Consider the following 20,882-nt stretch of genomic DNA (forward strand, 5'->3'; position numbering starts at 1 on the left):
AAATTAATTAAATTTAAAAAAACTAAGGGGACTCTGAATCCACACCATGAGACTGAGTCCCAAGGGAGCGAAATTGAGCCTGCTGTATCACTTTAAAGTTTTACTCTGAAAATTGTTAGTAATGCTCTTATCGCATTAAATACATCTTTCTCATAATGATTAAGAACAACAGTTTTCTACTCTGATTTGTTTTTAAGATACACCGAGTTAATCTGTGGACCTTCTGTTTCTCATTCATTCACTTAACACACATCCACTGAACAAATGAGATGTAAAATACGGCTGTCTTTATTTTATAATCTATCTAATTCAGCAGCAGCTATCTTGAGTGTATATATTAAAAATATGGAGTATAAATTGGTACACAAGCTTAATAAAAATAGTTTTTGTTTATTTGAACAAAAAGAATTGAAACAGATAAGAATCCACAATAGTCATATTCTCCAGACAAAAATGAGATAAAACTGGAACTTAGAATTTATATATATATATATATATACATACATTATATATATATATATATATATATGATATCTGAGAAATCAGTCTCTTAAATAATTACAGAGGAAATAAAGTGGAAATTATACTATTATTTGCAATGAACCAACAATGACTACATAATCCTTAAATATTTATATATAGCGTAAGTCTGATTATCCACGAAATCAAATGTACCACTAATCAAGATGAATAAAGATAATACTCATATTATCTAGAGTATTAGAAGATAAATGGAATAAGAAGATTTTTACAGAAATATGGTAGCAGAAACTGAATCAGCAAAATGGGAAAACCAAAGTAGATCAATACAATCAGTCAATCTTTAAAAATTAATAGTCAGCCAAATAGCATCCAATTGGATCAAGAGAAACAGAAAAGCTCATCTCAGTGCTGAGGGAAGATCATACAATCACAAGTATAGCAGTTAAAGCAAATAAGAAGGATACATAATTTGGATCATTTTTAAAATCTTAACGAAATTGACAGTTCTTTGGGAAAATGAAAATTGCCCACATAAGAAAATATGAATGGAAGAAACTGCAGTTTGCACATAATTGCTACCAAAAAAGACCACGGGGACCATGGGAGAGGGTTGAAGGGGAGGAGAGAGGCGGGGAGGGGAGAGGCAGGGAGGGGAGAAGAGAAAAAAAAAAAAAAAAAAAAAGACCACGGACAATCTCATTCTAACTATCAAACTAATTTCCATGCTTGTCAACATATTCTGTAACATAAAGAAACATGGAAGTTGTCGATTCATTTTATAAAGTTAATGTTATTTTGACACCCTAGTCTAGAAAATAAATACATAAATTCATTAATGTAAGAGTAAATATTTCATAGAGGGTCCCAACAAAACAAATTCAAAGGAAAAACCCTGTTATCACAGCCATGCAGACTTGGCTTACTGTGGAGCTGTGCTTACATCATATTGTGCTAAACACTTCAATAGGCAGTAACTAGGCATTGTTCACGTTCAATGTCTGTGAGTTATCATAAACATCAGAGATGCTAGAACTGGAAACAGATAAATACTCGGTAGCAAGCTGGTCCAAAAGTTCCCTATCTGATAGCAAATTATCACAAAATTTGACGCTATTGCTTTGCATAATAAATTAATTTTAAAGTATTTACACAATTTTTATTGAAAAATAATTTTATACAATATATTTTGACCATGTTTTCCCTCTCCTAATTCAGGTCCTTCCCACCTCTCTATCCACCCAACTTTATGTTCTTTTTCTCTGTCTCTCTTTAAACAACTGAACATCAAAATGAAATAAATACACACAAACAAAAAAACTGCATAGAAATAGAAGCCAAAGCAATCAAGCAAAAGATTAATAAGGCAAAAAAATACCCAAACAAAGCAAAATGAGATGAAAAGTTTATTAAAATCCCATTTTCATTTTGTATTGGCCAACTACTCCTCAGCATGTTGCCTTGTCCAGGAGTGTGGTTAATACACCCAGTGAAACCTCATTGGAGCAAACTAATTGTTCCTTTGCCATTGGGCATCAGTTGCACATAGCTTCTTGGTTAGGGATGGGAGTCCATGTCCACTTCTCCCTCTCAGTGCTGGGACCCCATATACCTTGAACCTACACAGACAGACCCCGGGCAAGCGGGAGTTCTCAGTCACTGAGAGTTCATATGCTCATCAGTCCTGTTGTGTATGGAGCCATCCAATCACCCCTGGTTCTTACAGTCTTTCTGTCTCCTCTTTCCCATGGACCCCTGAGCTCTGAAGGAAGGGCTTTGAAGAAGACATCCCCATTAGGACTGAGTGCTCCAATGTCTCTCACTCTCTGTGTACCATCTGTTTGTGTTAGTTCCTATCTACGGCAAGAAGTTTCTCTGATGAGGGCTGAGTGAGGCATTGGTGTATAGGTCAAACAGAATCCCATCAGAAGTCATTTTATTGCTATGTCCCTTTAGCATAGCAGTTCTTAACCATTGAAAAACACAAATATTAGCCGGGCGGTGGTGGCGCACGCCTTTAATCCCAGCACTCGGGAGGCAGAGGCAGGCGGATCTCTGTGAGTTCGAGACCAGCCTGGTCTACAAGAGCTAGTTCCAGGACAGGCTCCAAAACCACAGAGAAACCCTGTCTCGAAAAACCAAAAAAAAAAAAAAAAAAAAAAAAAAAAAGAAAAACACAAATATTTACATTATAATTCAAAACAGTAACAAAATTAACGTTATAAAGTAGCAATGGAAATAAATTTATAGTTGGGGTCACTACAACATGAGGAACTGTTTAAAACTGTATTAAAGGGCCACAGCATTGGTAAGGTTGAGAAGTACGGCTTTAGCAGAATAATTATATTTACATCATTTTTAAATTTTAAGAATACAATGCAGGGCCTGGAGAGATGGCTTAGTGATTGAGAGTGCATACAGTTCCTGCAGAGGACATGAGTTCTTTCCCAAGCACCCATATCAGGCAGCTCACCGCCTTCTATAAGTCTAGTGCCAGAGCATAGGACGCTCTCTTCTGACCTCCGCAGGCACCTGAACACGCACGGCATCCTCTTACACAGAAACACAAACCCATAAATAAAAATAAGCCGTAAAAAACAATTAAACATTATGAAGAAATATTTCAAATGTATACGGAATGAAGCAACAGCAATGATAAATAATACACAGCAGAATGACTTTCACAAACAAATGCAGGAAAGAAATGGGGAAATGATCATGACTTCCAGCTAACTTCCTTAGAGCCTGATCAAACAAAACAGCACCGCAGGGGGGAAGAGAAGTCTGCACTGCAGAATGCCATTTTTCCACACACTATTTATAGATTTGCCCAATCCTAGAGGGATTTCATGGAAATTTCACAGAGATTCTAAAGTTCACTTAGAAAGATAAACGGATGATAACAGCAAATGACTTTTTCCAAAACAAGAGGACGGGAGCCTCACCCTGCCAAAAAATTAACATGCTAACAAACGACAGCTTTAATTAACGAGGAAGCAGAGTAAAATCGATGTCATAAAAGCAGTCAGTGGTACAGGGAGAATAAACACGGGCCGAAGCCATGCGAGAAATGCGTGGGTCAAGATGATTCCATAAACAAGACCAGAATTAACGGGCGAGTCTGTGAATCTGTTTGCATCTTCAGCTCAACTACAATTAACCCCCAATGAGTACAGGGTTATTTTTTAAGCTAAATCATACAGGTAGGAAGAAAAGATAGCAACAATTATGTGGAATAAATATATGATTGAGATCCTGAAGCTAAGAATACAATAATGAAAAATAAAAGCAAAAAAAGAGAGAGAGAGAGTTTGAACTGGATGAAAATGATACCGATATGCCACAAAAACTTCTGGGAGGATAGGATACACAGAATACATATAAAACTCTTACACTTTATCATTTAAAAAGTGATTACCTCCCTAGGTAGAAATGCAGAGCTGAGTGCGGTAACACAGACTTACAACCCTGACCCGGAATGATTTTCCTCAAATGAAAAAAAGAAAATTGAGATTACCCATGAAGAAATCTTTTCCACCAGGAAAGAAAGTGATATAATGGAGGAAAGACAGAGGAGAAAGGCAAACAAAAGTGGTGAGGGTCCATTCTTCTACAGTAACTGAATGGGAACTACGTAAGCGCTGGGCTGGAGCTCAGTGATGGAGCACTTGCCTTGTATCCACAAGAGGCTCGGGCTTGACTCCCAGTGCTGAAGAAACGCACCTCACAAAAATTATCATACTCACTTTTGGCAAGTGGACATTGTATCCGAAGCTGTCAAGCATGGCTGTGGGGATTTCAAACCTGTTCACATTTCTGGAAGCTGACAGAGCAGGAACTATGAGCCTCTCGGAAGGACACGTCCGTTAATGAGGAAATACTGTTTCTAAGAGTCCAGTCAAAGAAACTGTCAGATACTGGCAAAGGATTTCTGCACGAGACTCTCACCACAGAAAACGCGTGGAAAATACCTCGTGCTGCCAAATAGAGACCTTAAAAAAGTCAGGTGTAGGGGCGCACACTTCTAATCCCACCAACCAGAAGGCAGAGGCAGGGGCACTTCCATGAATTTGAGGTCATGTTCCAAATCAGCCAGGGTTTCAGAGTGAGAACCTATCCAAAAAATAAAAAGTTGTCAAAAAAAAACTCAAATGAATCAGTATGACATGGAACAATCCAAGGAGAATCAGACTGTCTGGGTTCTAATCTAAGACACAGAAAACCCTAAGCTTCAACAATTTGCTTCAATTTTTGTGTCCTGTTTTCCTTTACTTATAAAACAGAGAGAAAAATTTTCCCATTCCATAGGGTTATTCAGGGAGGCCAAAGAAGTTAAGAAATAAAAAGTATCTGGAACAGAGTCCCCGGCCTGCTAAGGACTCCAGAAACATTGGTTTCCATAATATTTACAGAAGCATCATGAGCTGTGTGACAGATGTGCACCTCCAGCTCCTCCAGCACGCACAGGCGAAGGCAAGAGGACTAACCTGAGCTACACAGCAAGGCTCTCTCTCACATACAAAAAAACCCCACAATTTTATTACCATCATGCAGACATTAAATCATATCTGAACTTTAAAGTCATGAAGAAATACATGATGACAAGCTAAAAGGGAGGCTCCGTCAATTCCAATCTTTTCTAGCAGACAGAAGAGTGGTGGTGGAGGGCGGGGGGCATCTCCCAATTCATTCTGTGGGCCAGTATTGCCCTGACAGCAAAACCAGACAAAGACAGCACCAAGAAACAAAATCACAGACTATTTTCTCATGTGATCATAACACAAAAGTCCTCAGTAAAATTTTAGCAATTCAAATCCAAAAAATGTAAACTGCAAAACCATTTCCTGAGCTACTGTGGCTTCTCCTTGGTGTGCAAGATTGGCTCTGTGTTCAAAAGCCATTCCACACAATCCATTCTGTATAACCACTATCAACTGTCCAAGAGAAAAATCAGAGGGGCAATTATTCTGACAAATTTCAATACCTACCCCTTATTTTAAAAAAGGAGCTTATCACCAAATGAATATTAGACATGAAATTCCTTCATATCATAACATATATAACTATGAAAATACTACAGTAAACATCCTGCTTAACAGTTTATGACTAAATATTCTTTTCTAACATCAGGACAAATCATGGGTGACTATTCAAATGACATACTAAAGAATCCAGTCATTGTAATATGGTAGGGAAAAGAACTGAGTATTATAGTATTGGCCGGAGGAGCGGAAGGATCTCCCACAACATTATAGCATCTTCATTCATAAACAAACTAAAAGCAACCAAGTGCCTTACAAGAGGGAACAGAAGAAAGTATTCAACACCTGCAAATGAAATGTTACTCAGCCAAGAGAAGGGGACGCGCAAGATCCCGATTCCGAAGACAACTTAAGTGAAGTCATAATATTAAGTAAAAGAAACAAACTGTTAGAGTCTTGGACTCCATTTGCAAAAAAAAAAAAAAAATAACAATTTTTGTTTTTCTTTTGAGGCAAGTCTTCCTATTTAGCCTCAACTAGCCTCAAACTCATGGTCTTTCTGTCTACCCTTCCCTAGTGCTGGCATTACATTTGGCTACATTCTTAAAAATTCAAATACTCTGATGACAGACAATGGTCAGGGTAATGGATGAGAGGAAGATGTGACTTACAGAGTTTTGCAGGAAGACTGATATTCTATCTGTATCTTGACTGTCAGTCAGTTCTACTGTATGCAATTTTAAAATTAAAAATATTAATTTTTTTATTTAAAAACAATGTAGGGACCAGCAAGGTGATTTAGTGGGTAAGGACACTTGCCTCTAAGCCTGAAAGAAGAAAACTCAATCTTCCCAGTTGTCCTCTGACTTCTCCACTATGCTGTGGCATGAATACATACATGTACTCAGATACATATGTACATACATACTGGATAGATAAGTTTTTTCTTAATTTAAAGATCTGTTGGGCAGTGGTGGTACAAGCCTTTAATTCCAGCATTTGAGAGGCAGAGGCAGGAAGGTCTCTGAGTTTGAGACCAGCCTGGACTATACAGAAACAAGTTCCAGGACAGCCTGGGCAACACAGACAAACCCTGTCTTAAAAACAAACAAAAAAATTTAAAGATCTAATCCATTATATATGGTTTGATCTCAATATTGACATATTGAAGGGAGGAAATGACATCACAATGTTAGAAAATAATGAGACTGATCTGAATTTGCCTAGATTTGTTCAAAGTGGGTGCAATGAGTTTACTCGCTGTACACAGCCCAAAACTACCCGTGATTTTAAACATCAACCTGAAACCCCACTCCAGAGACCATGGGTTATTTTCCAAACCCTACTATGCTAAGCTACTACTTAAGTTCTCCTTAGCAACCAGTGTTCGGGGCAAGGTCCAGAAGAATGATATCAAGGACAAAATGAAGTTGGAAAGTTATACATTCGAACATTGCTAATAAGAAAAACAGAAGAAAGAAGAAAACCCAGGCCACTCACTTCCAAAGAGCCCATTATCCTCCTGATTACATCAAGACAGACGTGCGTGGAACAAAGGCAAGGAGTGTCCCGAGGGCCAGTGCTCCAGCCTCGCATATCTCCTCACTTGCTACATGAAGCGGCTCGCCCTGTGACTCCCCCTTTTTTCCCATGGACTGACTCTCCCGAATGTCAAAAAGTTTCCCAGGAGATTCCAGCACTTCAATAACATTTCTGAATGTGAGACAATCTGCCAAAAGTTGATCTTCATTCATTATACCCCTCCCTTAACTGTGCTATGCTTTCTTAAGCGGATTCTTTTTTTCAAGCAAAGAGTGAAATTGGCAATTTTCTTTCATGTCACTTCTAACAAAATCAGACATTAAGACTCAGTGGCCCCAAGAGTGCCTCCATGTCAATATTCCAGAAAACAAATACCAAGGAACGCACTATGGAAGCTTTAGATGGCTAAACTTCCCGAATGATCCATCTATCTGAAGAAGTCATTTTCATGCATCATTCATTCAGAAATATGACGCAAATAACAGAAATAACTATCCATCAAAGAAGCACTCCACATACCAAGCATAAACTTTCCTTTGTGTTCAGTTCCGTTTTCCATACGTTAGAGCGTTTGTCTCTGCAAACATAGGCTGTCCACATCTTCAGTTCTCAAATGTAAACGAACTTGGTGACTATTTCTCCAAGTTCCCAATGTATAATCAAAATTTTGTACAGATTATAATAGTCCTGGTGGTGATTTTCCTTCATTCTTAAAATCACAATTTTTAAGTTGACGTTATTTGAGTGTAGGTGATTATCAATTACTTAATGCCACTGGTCCTTTTATACTAAAAGATATGGACGGTGTTGTCATTAGAGGGACCCTTCTCCAATACCTTGATGGTTGGCGGTAGATGCACAAATCCACATGGGTTATTAAACTCGTAGAACCCAGAATGCATGCACGCACACGCGCGCACACACGCACGCACACACACATACACACACACACACACAAATGCATACATAATAAAAGAGTCAATCCAAGTGAGAAAGGTAGATTGATGCCACCATCCTACTAATAACATTATGTCACAATTTTGCAAAATCTTACAGTGAGGTTAACTAGAAAACACTACAATGGGGAGTCCCTGCATTTTGTTTTCCACCTATATGAGAATCTTCAATTCACTCAATAAAAATTTCAATTAAAAAAAGACTTTCCATTCCTCCTACTCCCTACCCTTAGTTTCCATATGTAGCTAAAATTGAAAAGGAAGAGGAGGGAGGAAGGAGGCAAGCTGATTTAAATCATGTGGGATGGCCTGGGTAATGCCATCAAATAAGTTATTGACCCCCTTCATAGTCACTGTTGGGAAGACCTAAGTCCTTGAGGTAGAGAAAGTGCTCTTACTAAAGAAACACCTCTTCTCCCACTGGACTCCGTGAGAGAACAGGTCACCCCCTGACGGCAGGACACAGTGATCTTTCTCTAAGAAATCCAACTAACCTCTGACAAAGATGGAAACAAGACACATAGAGCCTTTCCCAGTGACATGGCCCAGTCAGATGAGCTCCCAGGGACCCTCCCCAACAAGTCCTTCCTCTGCCATTGCCATGATCTCTGCAACAGCCTACCTACACACAAGGGAGGTGCAGACACCAAAGTGCCCGACATTTAAAGATACTGGTAAGGAAAATGGAACAACATAGGTGGACAAGAGCCATTTATAGAAGAGTCCACAGAAAGAAGGGGAATCTTCAAAATTAATGTGTGCATACTCAGAGGTGGGAGAGATGATGCGGATGGATAAAATAAGGAGTTACTAAAGTAATTCTCACAGGAGATGCAGCTCTTGGGAGGTGAAGCCAGTGAGAAACCTGGGCCACACGACGGTCCAGCGAATGACAGCACTTGCTGTGCAAGCCTGGTGACCTAAGTGAGGTCCTCGGAACCCAGTAAAGGTCGAGGCAGAGAACTAACGCCATAAGGTTTTCCTCTGGCTCCACGTGCATGCTTTGTCCGACACACACCATACAGGCAGACTCACGCAATAATGAATAATTAAATAAAGGTTTCTTTTTTTAAGGAGTGGGAAATTCTTGGTTTAAAAAAAAATGTAGAGGGGCTGGAGAAATGGTTCAGAGATTACAAACACTTGCTGCTCTGCCAAAAGACCTGGATTGAATTCCCAGCACCCATGTGACAGCTCAAACTTTCTGGAACTCCAGTACTAGGGGATCCACACTTCTCTTCTGGCCTCCTCAGGCACCAGGACCATATGTAATACACAGACATACATGTAGTCAAAATACCTGCATGTATTAATAAATAAATATATAAGTAACATTAATAGAAATCAAACCAAAGGTCTGGGACGATTGCATATAGCTGTAATCTCAGTCCTTGAGAGGCTAAGGCAGAAGGATCATGCAGCCAAGGCCAGACTGGACTGTGTAACAAAACCTATCTCAAAAGAGAAAGAAAAGCTCAGTCCAAAAGGTAAAAAAAGTTGGAAAGAAAGGTAGATGAGGGGATGCTTCCAGGAACTCAGGGACAACCCAGAAAGGGAGCAAGCAAGGATGAAGACGTCACAGAGTGGGAGGTCCTAGGCCTGTGGGACATGCGCTTTCAGATCAGAAGAATCTGAAGGGAGTGGACAGACATGGAACCATACTGGTCATATAACTCACTGACACTAGAAGCAAATAACACAAGAGGAACAAAGCAAATGTCATAGAAAAGGAAACAGAGTCAAAAAAACAATTAAAAACAAGGACAGAATCAGACTTCCAAGAGGCATCATTGAAAGAAAGATACACAAACAACATCTTCAGAGCCCGAAAGAAAACAAGGCCCGCCCTAAATTATTTTCCTTTTATTTTAAATCTAAGGCTAGCCTCAAAATCATAACCTTCCTGCTTCAGCCCTCCCAAATTCTAGGATTTATAGGTTATGAGCCCAATCCACATGACCCATGGGTCAGAAGAAGGATCACAGCTTCAACCATACCAGGCATCACACCTATGCTTGCTTTGCCTTATTCCAGAGGCACCTGGAATGTGTGAGCCCCAAAACAACAATTGGAGACGGAAGCCAAGAGAGACGCATGCGCCACTTCTAGGAAGACAACTTCCAAGGGAGAGCTCGGAGACCTGAACGGCACAGAGCAGAGATGCATGCGCCACTTCTAGGAAGACAGCCTCCAAGGGAGAGCTGAGAGATGTGAACGGCGCAGAGCTGAAGGGAGGGGGCAAGATGACAGCTGGACAGCAGGCTTCCCAAGTAACCTGACCAGACAAGAAACAGAAAAATCTGCATGAAGATCGCTTCCCAAGAAACCCCAATGGTGAACGTAATGCCAGTGTACATACGAAGATGAGATGAGGCCGGGGGAAGAGAGTTTGGAGTGAATTTATGGCAAACGTTTAGAACACCAAGTAGAAGAATATTGATTTACATCCAGAAGAGAAAATTTGAGTTAAATGTATTTCACAGCTCAGCGACACTGAGCCTTTACATAGCCATAATACAATGAATATTGCACATTTACCTACCCCAGCGGGCTCAGTCTTGGCTGCACACTGGCACCAACTGCGTCACCCTTAACAAAACATCGCAATGTACACACCACACCCTGGGGCGTCCCATCAGTATCTGTGGGCAAGGTTCAGACCCAAGTGAAGCACAGAGTTCCCTAGGTGACACTGCAGACTGAGGAATATGAGCTCGTCAGAGAGACAATTCTCACCTCTGGTATACTCCTCGCAAGTCCTCATCTGTGGTGGCAACTGCTGATAATCCCGATTTTCAACTGTCGGCTTCCAATCCCACCAGCTCACTAAGTCAAACTACCCAAAGATGAACACTTCCCGTTCCGTCTAGAAAATGGCAATATTGACCTCCTGGTGTGGATGTGTAATGCCGGTCTGGTCACCCAGGCCTCTCTACCACCCTCTGTTCCTTCGCGTCCTCCAGGGGTTTAAATTCTGGTGGCGGAGCAGGTTGCTAAAGTAAAAATGCCCCTTTCTAATTCAGAACAAAGGAGACATGTATGGGGAAAATGAAGAGCAATACTGCAAAAGCTACAGATAGGAAATTCTCCAAACTGGGGAGCAGCTGAGCTGATCTTATTTGCCCATCCTCTCAGGAATACATAGCTACTGAAAAGCAAAGAATGAATGCTAAATTGCAACCAGCGCTAGTCTTTCCTGATCTCCCAGGGTTCCCTTCTAATCCTAAACTCCAGGCTTTAAAGGGCCATGGCCAATCAGCTCCATGGTCCACATTTGTATCCAGGTTCTCTGAGTTTTTAACCCAGGCTTCAAAAATATATGGGGCTATTCTAATCCCATAAGCATGTATGTGGTTCAAAACAGTAACAGTTTAGCCACACAGCCTCCATATTGCAGTCAACTACACTTGGATTCATTAACTTTTGCTAATCTATCCAAAAAATGACATCTCATTATTTTTAAATTCCAATTTCCCACTTGATAATTCAGGGTGAAAATGTTATTTGTGGTTATTGGCCATCTGCAGTGGCATCTCTGTCTGTTACCTGCCCACAGTGTTTCTCAGTTTTCTAGGAGTTTGTCTTTCTAACTAGTTTCCATCTGCTTTCCAGGTCTCAGCACCTCTGAAGAACCATATACTCCTCCAGGGCATGCTGGATTTCTCATTCATATCTCCAAAATTCTTCAAAAATAGCTACTCGGTGGCCCGCTACTCAAAAATCCCAAAGACCAATACTGGGTGTCTATCTCAGATACAACTGTGACCCCAACAACTAGCAAAATGCCTGATTAAGGGAGTCATAGGCAGAGATCCTTGCATCTGATGTCCTTGGGAGCCTATGAAGGACTCCTTCCAAGGAATCCACTGAGAAGAATTTCACAAGAAGAGAGCTAACAGGGATGGTTATGGTGGCAGGGAAGCCATTAAAGAATGGTGACACCCAACATTAGCAACAGTAAGGAGGAGCATGGCCAATCCCAAGCCAGGAGCAAACTGAGAGAAGAGCAAGCAGAATGCTGGAAGCCCCGTAGCCCATCACCCTCTTGGCTTATGGCAAACCTTCCTCCACTTGAGTCCTCAGTACTTCACAGTCTCAGATCCTACACAGCAGAACCTTGTTTAAAAACTATTACAAGCAATGAATAAAACAGGCTGTCAAATAAACTCTACAGAATCAGAAACCGACGGCCATCAATCAGAAATCCTCAAATCCCTCTCTTGAGATCACAACCCACCTGCAGTGTGACGTCGGCAACATTTTTTTTAATCCCCCTAGACCTCAGTTTCCCCATTGGAACAGTCTCTGTAGTTTCCATTACCCAAACACATACACAAAGATTTTCCTTTGTGCATGGAACACTCCTTATAGAAGCGAGAGTTGCCAAAGTCCTGCACTATCAGCCAGCTTCCACCAGGCCCTGGAATGCTCAGCAAATAACTAGTTTTGCAATTCTTTTGGCTTTGCCAACCCTCCGGGGTAAAAAAAAAAAAAAAAAAATCTTCCCTCTTCCCACAAGGCTTCTGAGGAGAGGAAATCTTTGAGAAAAATCTGGGTTGATGAGCAGCTAAGAAAAGGCAGGAGGAGAGAAACACTTCTATATATGTTTGTGCGGAAAATAGAAAAGGTTGAAAGCAACGTGTTTCTAAAATACTGCTTCTATGAAGCCAGCCTTCTGTTACTCCCTACTCCTCGGCGGACTGAAAAAGGCAGGGTGATTCCCTGTCTTGTGTTCCTCTCTGCCAATGCTGGATAATGCATCCATATGCAACCTTGACACGGGCGTCCCCAGGTTCAAATCCTACCACTATCCAAGTGATACTCCGCAGAGCCTGCCACGTTTTTTCAGCTTGGTACTCACCAAAGAAAAAAAAGAGCAACAACATCAAATTTACAGGACCAGAAATTATGAAAATAAGCATATGCCAGCAAGTAGGGCCCTAAAACACGGGCTTCTCTATAGCAAATATATTTCGAGCTCTTATTATGGGCTGGGTGATGGGAGTGACGGATGTCAGAATAGATCACAGGGTCTCTGACCTCCTGGAGCTCAGAACCCAATGAAGAGGAACGTTACTCAAACAAACAGATAGCTGCCGACTTTGATAAATATAATCAACCGAAAGCAGTGTTTTCAGAGAACACAGCGGGGAATCTCATATAGTCCAGGAGATCCTGGCCTTGCAGAAGGATTGAGTCACCGCAGAGTGAGGCGGTGGTGGACACAGCAGGACAGAGGGACCAGCATATGTGAGAAATCTGGGACCAGAAAGGTCATACAACCTTATTAAGCAACAGAAAAGTCCAAGTGAAGTCAGAAAAGAGAAGGCTAAAGGAGGAGACTTGAAGTGAGGGAGTCCGCAGGCTGCACCCCAAGTCCTCTGATGAGTGGAATTCCATGGAAGCCAAGATGGACTCTCAGAATGCATTTCAAATCCACACTGTGCCTCCTTCCTCAAAGATTATCTCCATCTTCACATCAAATAAGGTTAAGGCCAATAGTCTCATGATTGGAGGACATTTCAAAAATATTATGCATGTGCATGTATGTACGGTGTATATTCACATGGGTGTACATACAAATGTCTACATACAAGTTATATGTATATACTTCCTGTACTCACAACTGGTCACCTTGGGAAATGCCTTCACTCACTCCTAGGTTACGGGCCTTTCAAATCTCCAGAGTTTTTCCAAATATACCAATCATCATATTTCCCATTAAATTGAGAAAACGGTTACTCCACATCCTCACCCTTTCAACCTGGGTGGCATTTGTTCTTGCCTTGACCAGCAGAAGGCCACCATGGCAGCAGTACTCTGTGGCTTCTGCTCGAGCATAAGACTACCAGGCACCTTGTTTTCAGGGGTGCTATCTCTTGGAACCTGACTGCCATGCTCTGAGGAAGTTCAAACTGAGCCCCAAGGAAAGACCATGCATATGTTAGTCAACATCCACATCAACCCTTATAAATGGGAGTGATGGTGTCTCGGATGATTCCAGATCCAACTGTCATGTTGCCCAGTCTTACACTCTTCCCAGTCAAGGCCTCTGACATAATGAAGTAGAGAAAAGCCATCCCAAACATGCCCATCAAATTCCTGAACTGAAGTACCCATGGACAAAAAAGTTAAACAACTTTTTTAAACTTGATACCAAGTTTGGGGCTAATTTGCTAAATAGTGATAGTAATTGACATATATCCATCTCTCTATATATGTATATATAGAGTATATATGTATATATACAGATATATACATATATAATCCTAAGTTGTGGTTTCAAATCTATGAATGTGTATGTGTGCAAATATTTATTTTTTTCTTAGTTATACCCTTAGAACTTTCAAGAGAAGATGTGTATAACTTCTCCTGTGTTAGAACCCCTACCTCTAGAGAAAGATGACCATGGAGTTTATATTTAAAAAAGTGAAACATTTCTAAGCCACTCAATGTATACAAAAATAATCCATTCTCATGGCAAGAATAAATGAAAACCCTCATTAGCAAATCTAACACCTTATTTAAATTGGCTTTGAACACAGAGATCAAAAAGAAGATCTTCATCAGCAACAACTAAATAGGGCACCTGGGGCCTGTGTCTCCCCTGCTGAAGGCTCACAAGACTGAAAGCTTGTGTTTACAGATGAGGTAAATGCACATAAGGTATGCTTGGCACAGTGCCTGGCACTTGAGATGCCCAAACTGTAGCTGCTATTATTATTGCTTTTGTTGTAGTCAGAATTAAGAATTCTCTTCCTCCCAGCACCAACTCTTCCTGACCTAAATTAAACAATCCTCACATCCCAGTTACACAGGAGGAAAAAAAAGAACCACTATGGATTCTTTGATATACTTCTTCTAACCAAATACTGAGCACACGCACACACACGCACACACACACACACAAAAGACTTTGCAAAGTAGAACTGAACTTTTCAGTATGTAACCAAGTCTGGATTTACTGAGAAATCAAAAAAAAGATCCCAAATTTCATGATTAGAAATGTTAGACATTATGTAACACACCTCTACTTCTGATAAAAAGAACTAACTATCCTTTTATAGCAAAAAAAAAAAAGATAGGGGACTCTTAGGAAACAGGCCTCTGGGGGGTTATCTTGCTATCTTTAACAAGTACCACATGCCTTTAAAGGTAAAATATTGCCTTTGGTCATTAGGACGATACACCCACATGACCAAACAACCATCACAGTGCTGCACCCCAAAGCAAGGAGCACAACTGGGAACAAAGAGTCAGGTCCCCTCAAGTTGCTTTGTCCCTCCACTCCTTGATTCCTATGTGACTTTACTTAATCGCCCATGGTGAGTCCCAGAGTCTTTAAAATGGGGTAAAACGATGAACCTTTTGCCCAGGCTGAAAGGATATTATGTAGAGTGGCCCTGGAGTTTTGGGGGTGTCACTACTCAGATGTTTCTGATGCCGAATGGCAATCCCCAAGCAAAATACCAGTGGAAGATCCCCATGCAGTAATTAATTTGCTTAAAACTATCTTGCAAGAAAACTATACCTTGCTGCTCTAACACTTCCCTACTGAAAGCAGCATCTAATGAAAGCAAGGTGATTAGAGACAGAATGAGGACCAGCAAGCCATGGAGTTGGGGGTGGAGGTGAAAAGCAGAGCCTGGGTAATAGGGTCCTTAGAACTGTTGGGTTTCTCCCAGGTACGTCTTTCCAGGGTTGGGAATCAGGAGTCTCTGAACTAGACATTGACAGGGGGCTAAAGAAGAAGTGACAGAGAGAACGAGAATATGAAATATAAATAAGAAAAGGGTATAAATGGGGGTGTGCTACGGCATAAAATTTGAGTCAGTAGCACCTGGACAGAAACGTCATTGTCAGGGCAACTACTTCCAAATGAAAATTGGTTCCAAGTTTACACTGCATGCTACCCTATCAGCCCAGACATTCCAGCTCCTGGTGGGAGTAAGGAATTGAAGCCCCCTGCAGCTGATCGACTTTCACTACGTGGGTCACATTCACCACCCAGGGGAAAAAAAACAACGTCTTTTATGTCCTGGAAAGTGCTGAGAAGCCTGTCATTCACAGGGCCCCAACCTGTAGGGAAACGGCCGCCAAGTAATTGACTTGAAATAGCTCTTGCCAAGGGAGGCATAAACTATCTGTTGGCTTTCACTCAGAAAAACTACGAGCCCTCTTAGTGGCAGTCAGTGGACACTGCTTAGCAGATCTGAATCTGCCCTTGGAGAGAAGACTCACTTCATTCAAACAACACAGCCCCCCCCTCGTGTCAGCACCCAGGGCCAGAAAATCTAAGATTCAGAAGCCACGGTGAGAGTCATCAAGTCTAAGGGCTTCACTGAAAACCAGGACTGCCTCTCTCTCATTACCATATATGATGAAGTCTCCAGAGACATCTGCGAAGTCCAGAATGACCCTCGAGTTTCACCATGTTGCACTGCATCAGCCAGTGTGAGGGAAGTCCCTTTCTTGATGGATGGCATCTTTTAAAATGTCACCATCACTATCAAAACACTTTTATTGTGCGCTTCAAAGCAACGCTTATCAGATCCGTGTCTATCTTAACAGCGCAGCACATATCTGTAACTGTTTTACTCCACCTACAGCCATTTATTCGTCTGCTTCCCCACAAACCCTGACACTTGAAAAGCCAGCGTACAAAATCATTTTACAACTGCTTTTCTCCCAAGTCTTTCCTCTCCGTGGTGTTATTTTGTTCTTTTACACAGCTGCATCCCAGAGTCCAAATGGTTTCCAATAGACAACTGTTTCAAGCACATTTCTCTTCTATGTAAGTTTCGTGTGTGTGTGTGTGTGTGTGTGTGTGTGTGTGTGTATGCGCGCGCGTGCACCATCAGCCAAGGCACCAGGAAAAAGTGGACAGCACAGAGTGGTCCATCCCCAACTCAACAGCTCAAGTCCGGGGAAGGAAGCAAACCAGCCCTGAGAAAAGAATTCATGTGTTCCTGCTGAGCGACCCTTTAAGAGAAAATGTCCATTACTAAACCCCGGCTTGGGTAGCTATCACTTTCTCCAGTCCGAAGTTACCAGCACCTGCTCTTGTACCGCAACGATGGCAAGGAGTATTCTCTGTTGCCCACTCCCCCTGTTCTGTGTGGAGAACACGTGGAGAACCGGGAGTGAGCCGATTAGCCAGCCCTGCAAGCCCCCAGCAAGCCAGGAGTACAGGTGGTTGATTACCTGCACAAGTACCGATTGCTGCCAGAACAACTTTATTACTGGCCCTGGTGGTGAAAGCTTAGGGTGAGACTCCCTGTCACCACCGCCACCACCAGTCCTCAGACTGTGGGAAAGGAGAAGGCAAGAGTCACAAGTAAAGGTCTTCAGGGTGCCTAAGGGGGCTGGTCGCTCCTCCACTGTAGCAGTCTTAGAGCCCAGACCCCTTCCTCCCCAGCCCTGCGAGGAACCTGGGTGTCCTCGTGCCTATTCGGTGTGGCCAGAGCCGAGCGCAGCCGCCCCGCGCTGAGCGACCCAGAGCCCGAGCCGCTGGAGCCGCAGCGCCCACCCGGGGAAGGTTGCGAGCACTCACCCTTCTGCTCTCGCAGGCTCGACAGCGACCAGAGCAGCAGCGCCACTGAGGCCAGGAAGCAAAGCTGGCTCAGCAGAAGGTCCCTCCGGCGGCGGCGGCGGCGGCGGCGCGAGCGGTCTTGGTCGCCCGGCGGCGGCATCCTCGGGCGGCCGGGCGGCGTCCCCGGCGGGCGGCGTCCGCTCGGGTCGCGGGCGGCCGCGGCAGGGACGGCGGCGGGAGGCAGCCCTGCGCGCAGCAGCCGCGCGTCCTCGCTGCGTTCCCACCCGGCCGCCGCCTTCTGCTCTCCCTCCTCCCGGCCGCTGCCCGTCTCCACGCCGTCGCCCTCGTCGCTATCGCTCAGTCCCTCCTCCCCCGCCACCTCCTCCTCCTCTCCGCTCGCCCGCGCCGCCGCCTCCTTGCGCTTGGGGTCCCTCTCCAGCTCGCGCACCATGGCTCCCACGCTCCGCGCCCGCGCTCGGCCTGGGGCGGCGGCGGCGGGGGCGGCTGGGAGGCGGGGGCGGCGGGGGCCGGGGAGGAGGAGCGGGGAAGGACCGGCGAGAGGAGGGCCGGCCGCTGGCCACCCTGAGCAGGCCCTGGTCTCCGACTGCGGGAGCGCGTCGCAGAATCGCCCCCCTACTCTACGATCCACGCGCGGGGGACTCGGAGCCGAGAGGCGGCCGGAGCGCGCCAGCGGCACGGGCGAGCGCAGCTTCCCGTAGCCCTGCAGCAGCGAGTCCACGATAGGGGGTGGGGTGCACGGGAGGGGGTCTCTGGCCAGCACTGCGGGGAGGGGGCGCAGGGAGGAGACTGCGCTGCGGAGGGAGCCCAGTGCACAGCCCTTCAACCCTTTGGTGCCCAAAGAAAGCGGTGGTGCGGGAGGTCTGCAAGACGGGATTCGGATAGACAGATCTCCACGGAGGAGGATTCGCTTGAAACTTTCAGAGAAAAGGAGGTTTCCTTGGCTCTCTTCCATCCTCTGCCTTCAGTTAGAGCGTGAGAGTGTGCTGGGTAGCCAGTGCCTAACCACTGGTCCTGCCTCCTCCTGTTGGCCTCCGGGGTTCCCCTCTGCCCCCTGGTGGGGATCCTGGTGAGCCAGGCTCAAGTTCTAAAACTGGTCTCCTGGGGTCTTTTGGCTTATTCGGGGTGTCCTGGCTCCCCCCTCTGGCTCAGGTTCACATTTCTCGCTCCCTGAGGAACTGAAGCACGTCCAGTGTGTGGCTGAAGCTAAGGGGGCCCTGGCATGATCCCTGGGGAAGGAGACTATTGGCCTTCTATGAGGATCATCAGCCTATCACCCCAAGATTAAATCTAGGTCCCCATTCCCCTAATTCGGGTTCCTCTATCCCTGCCTATTTGAAATGTGGAAGCTGATAACCCCACCTCCATCTGCAACGGGTGACCATTGAAGTTGATGATCCCAGGCACAGCTCACTTTCCATGCTTGGACCCTGGCCGTCCCTTGCCTCCTTCCAGTGCTGGCCAACTGGGGCACAACACACAAAACCAGAGAAAGAGATGTGTTTCACAAGTGGTGCTGAAAACCTAAGTCTTATCCTAAATGGGATGGCCCTAGAAACCAGATATATGACTTGGATGGCTCTGTGGAAGCTCTTGGGACTGAGCAACCTAGCCCTGAGAGGTTGCGGGGAGGGGGGACCTCTGAACGGGTTTCTCCATGCCTAGGTCACAAAGGACCCACAGAATCGGCAGTAGGTGCCCTTCCACACTGTCAGGTGTCCCCTGACAACATCTGGGGAAATGGAAGAGAGAGAGAGAGAGAGAGAGAGAGAGAGAGAGAGAGAGAGAGAGAGAGAGAGAGAGAGAGAGAGAGAGAGGAGAGAGAGGAGAGAGAGAGAGAGAAGATTTTGCTTCCCGTGGGTACAATTATTCCCTCCTCCCCTCATGCTGGCTGCCCCACGTGCAGCACGCCTTCCCTGAAATGTCTGAGTGAGTCTACCTTTGCTTTGGTTGCCGGGTACCAACGGAGGAATTTAAACTATTCAAGTCCATCCAGGTTGAAGTGTCATGGAGAATTCCCCAGTTAGGCCACCTCCATTAAGCATTCTGAGACCCTTGAGGAGTTGAGAGTAATCCAACTTGCTAGTGAAGTCATTCATATGAGTCTCTTGTGAAAAGCAAGCGTGGTTTGGGGGGGGGGGGCTGGAATTTACTGAGTCAGGGAATGAACACTAACTCATCTGGGGGCAGAAAGTATCATAGGCAGAAGGAGTTGTGTGATCTGCCATGTGTAGGGGGTGTGAGGAAGCGGGGAAGAAGGGTAGGGGGAACTAGCCCAGGAACTGATGATTCCCTGGAAGAGACAGGAGACTCTTGTGGCCCAGAGAAAGGACGGTGCCGGTTGATACTTGTTTTGAGAAATCTCAGAGTAAAAGGAGGTGGGGAAATAAAAAACACATTGAAAGATAGCTTCTGGGAGCTGCCAATCATGACTGCAAGTGGAAGGTGGGGATTTCTGATTCCCCCCCAACAGGGCCTTAACGCAGAGAGGCTCCCTAATTCCTAGGATGCGAGCATCTCTGCCAGAATGTACCTGAGATCACAGAGGTCCTTTGTCTCTTCCTCCCACCCCACCATCAGGCAAGGGTAGAACAGCAATCTCTTGGTGCCCTATCAGATCTAAAGGAGAAGGAAGACAACCTTGGTGTGGTTCTTTGAGTTCTATGTTATCTGCCTGGCTCAGTTTTGGGGAGGTCCCTCAGGAAACAAGAAGTTTGGAAGGAGCTGGATCCAGAAAAAAAAAAAATGTATCTGCGGTCTTTCACTCTTAGGAAGTTTGAGGCTCCCGATGTGGCTGCTGCCTTTTATTCCCCGATCTGTTCCCCACTTGGTCTCACATCTTATGCTTCAAAATAAAAATCCCACACTTACAGTTTAATCCCAGAATGAGCTGACTTGGAAAGAGGAGCTTGGAGGCTCTGGGTCCTTTCCCCTTCAAGAATGAAGAGGTATATTTCCAGAGTATCTCCACACTGGGTGGAGGCAGGGCTCACCCTCTTTGCCCCAGTTTTTACTTCCATAAGCCCTTCACTTGTAATTGCATGCAGAGCTGGTGTCGGGAATAGAAGCAAATCATTGTTTGCACAGCCCTGCCACTGCACTACCAACAACAACAAAACTCAAAAGCCTTCCCAGGAACCCAGAGCATGTTGACACACTTCCGTGATCCCAGCCCCTAAGAGATTGAGACAGAAGGATTACAAATCTGCAGTCTGTTTGGGCTATAAACATAGTTCCAGGCCAGCCTGAGCTACACCGTGAATGAAACTCTGAGCCAAAACAGCAACAAGAAGCAAGAGTAACAAACAACACTCCCTCCTCTGATAAAACTGGCTCAATATCATTCACCAGGCGGTGAGGCGGGGCCTCCAC

At 44.3% G+C, this 20,882-nt stretch overlaps 1 protein-coding gene across 1 annotated transcript in view; it reads right to left on the reverse strand.

Annotated features, from left to right (window-relative positions):
• The window catches only part of Slc24a3 (solute carrier family 24 member 3), a 458,281-nt gene extending 439,919 nt beyond the window's left edge, over positions 1–18,362 (reverse strand). The window contains exon 1 of the mRNA XM_057781502.1: positions 17,514–18,362. Within this exon, the coding sequence (XP_057637485.1) occupies positions 17,514–17,943 (430 nt within the window). The 5' untranslated portion in view covers positions 17,944–18,362. The remainder of the gene's footprint in view (positions 1–17,513) is intronic.
• Between the last annotated feature and the right edge of the window lie 2,520 nt (positions 18,363–20,882).

The sequence above is a fragment of the Chionomys nivalis genome, chromosome 9 (assembly GCF_950005125.1).
Source record: "Chionomys nivalis chromosome 9, mChiNiv1.1, whole genome shotgun sequence".
Lineage (NCBI taxonomy): Eukaryota > Metazoa > Chordata > Mammalia > Rodentia > Cricetidae > Chionomys > Chionomys nivalis.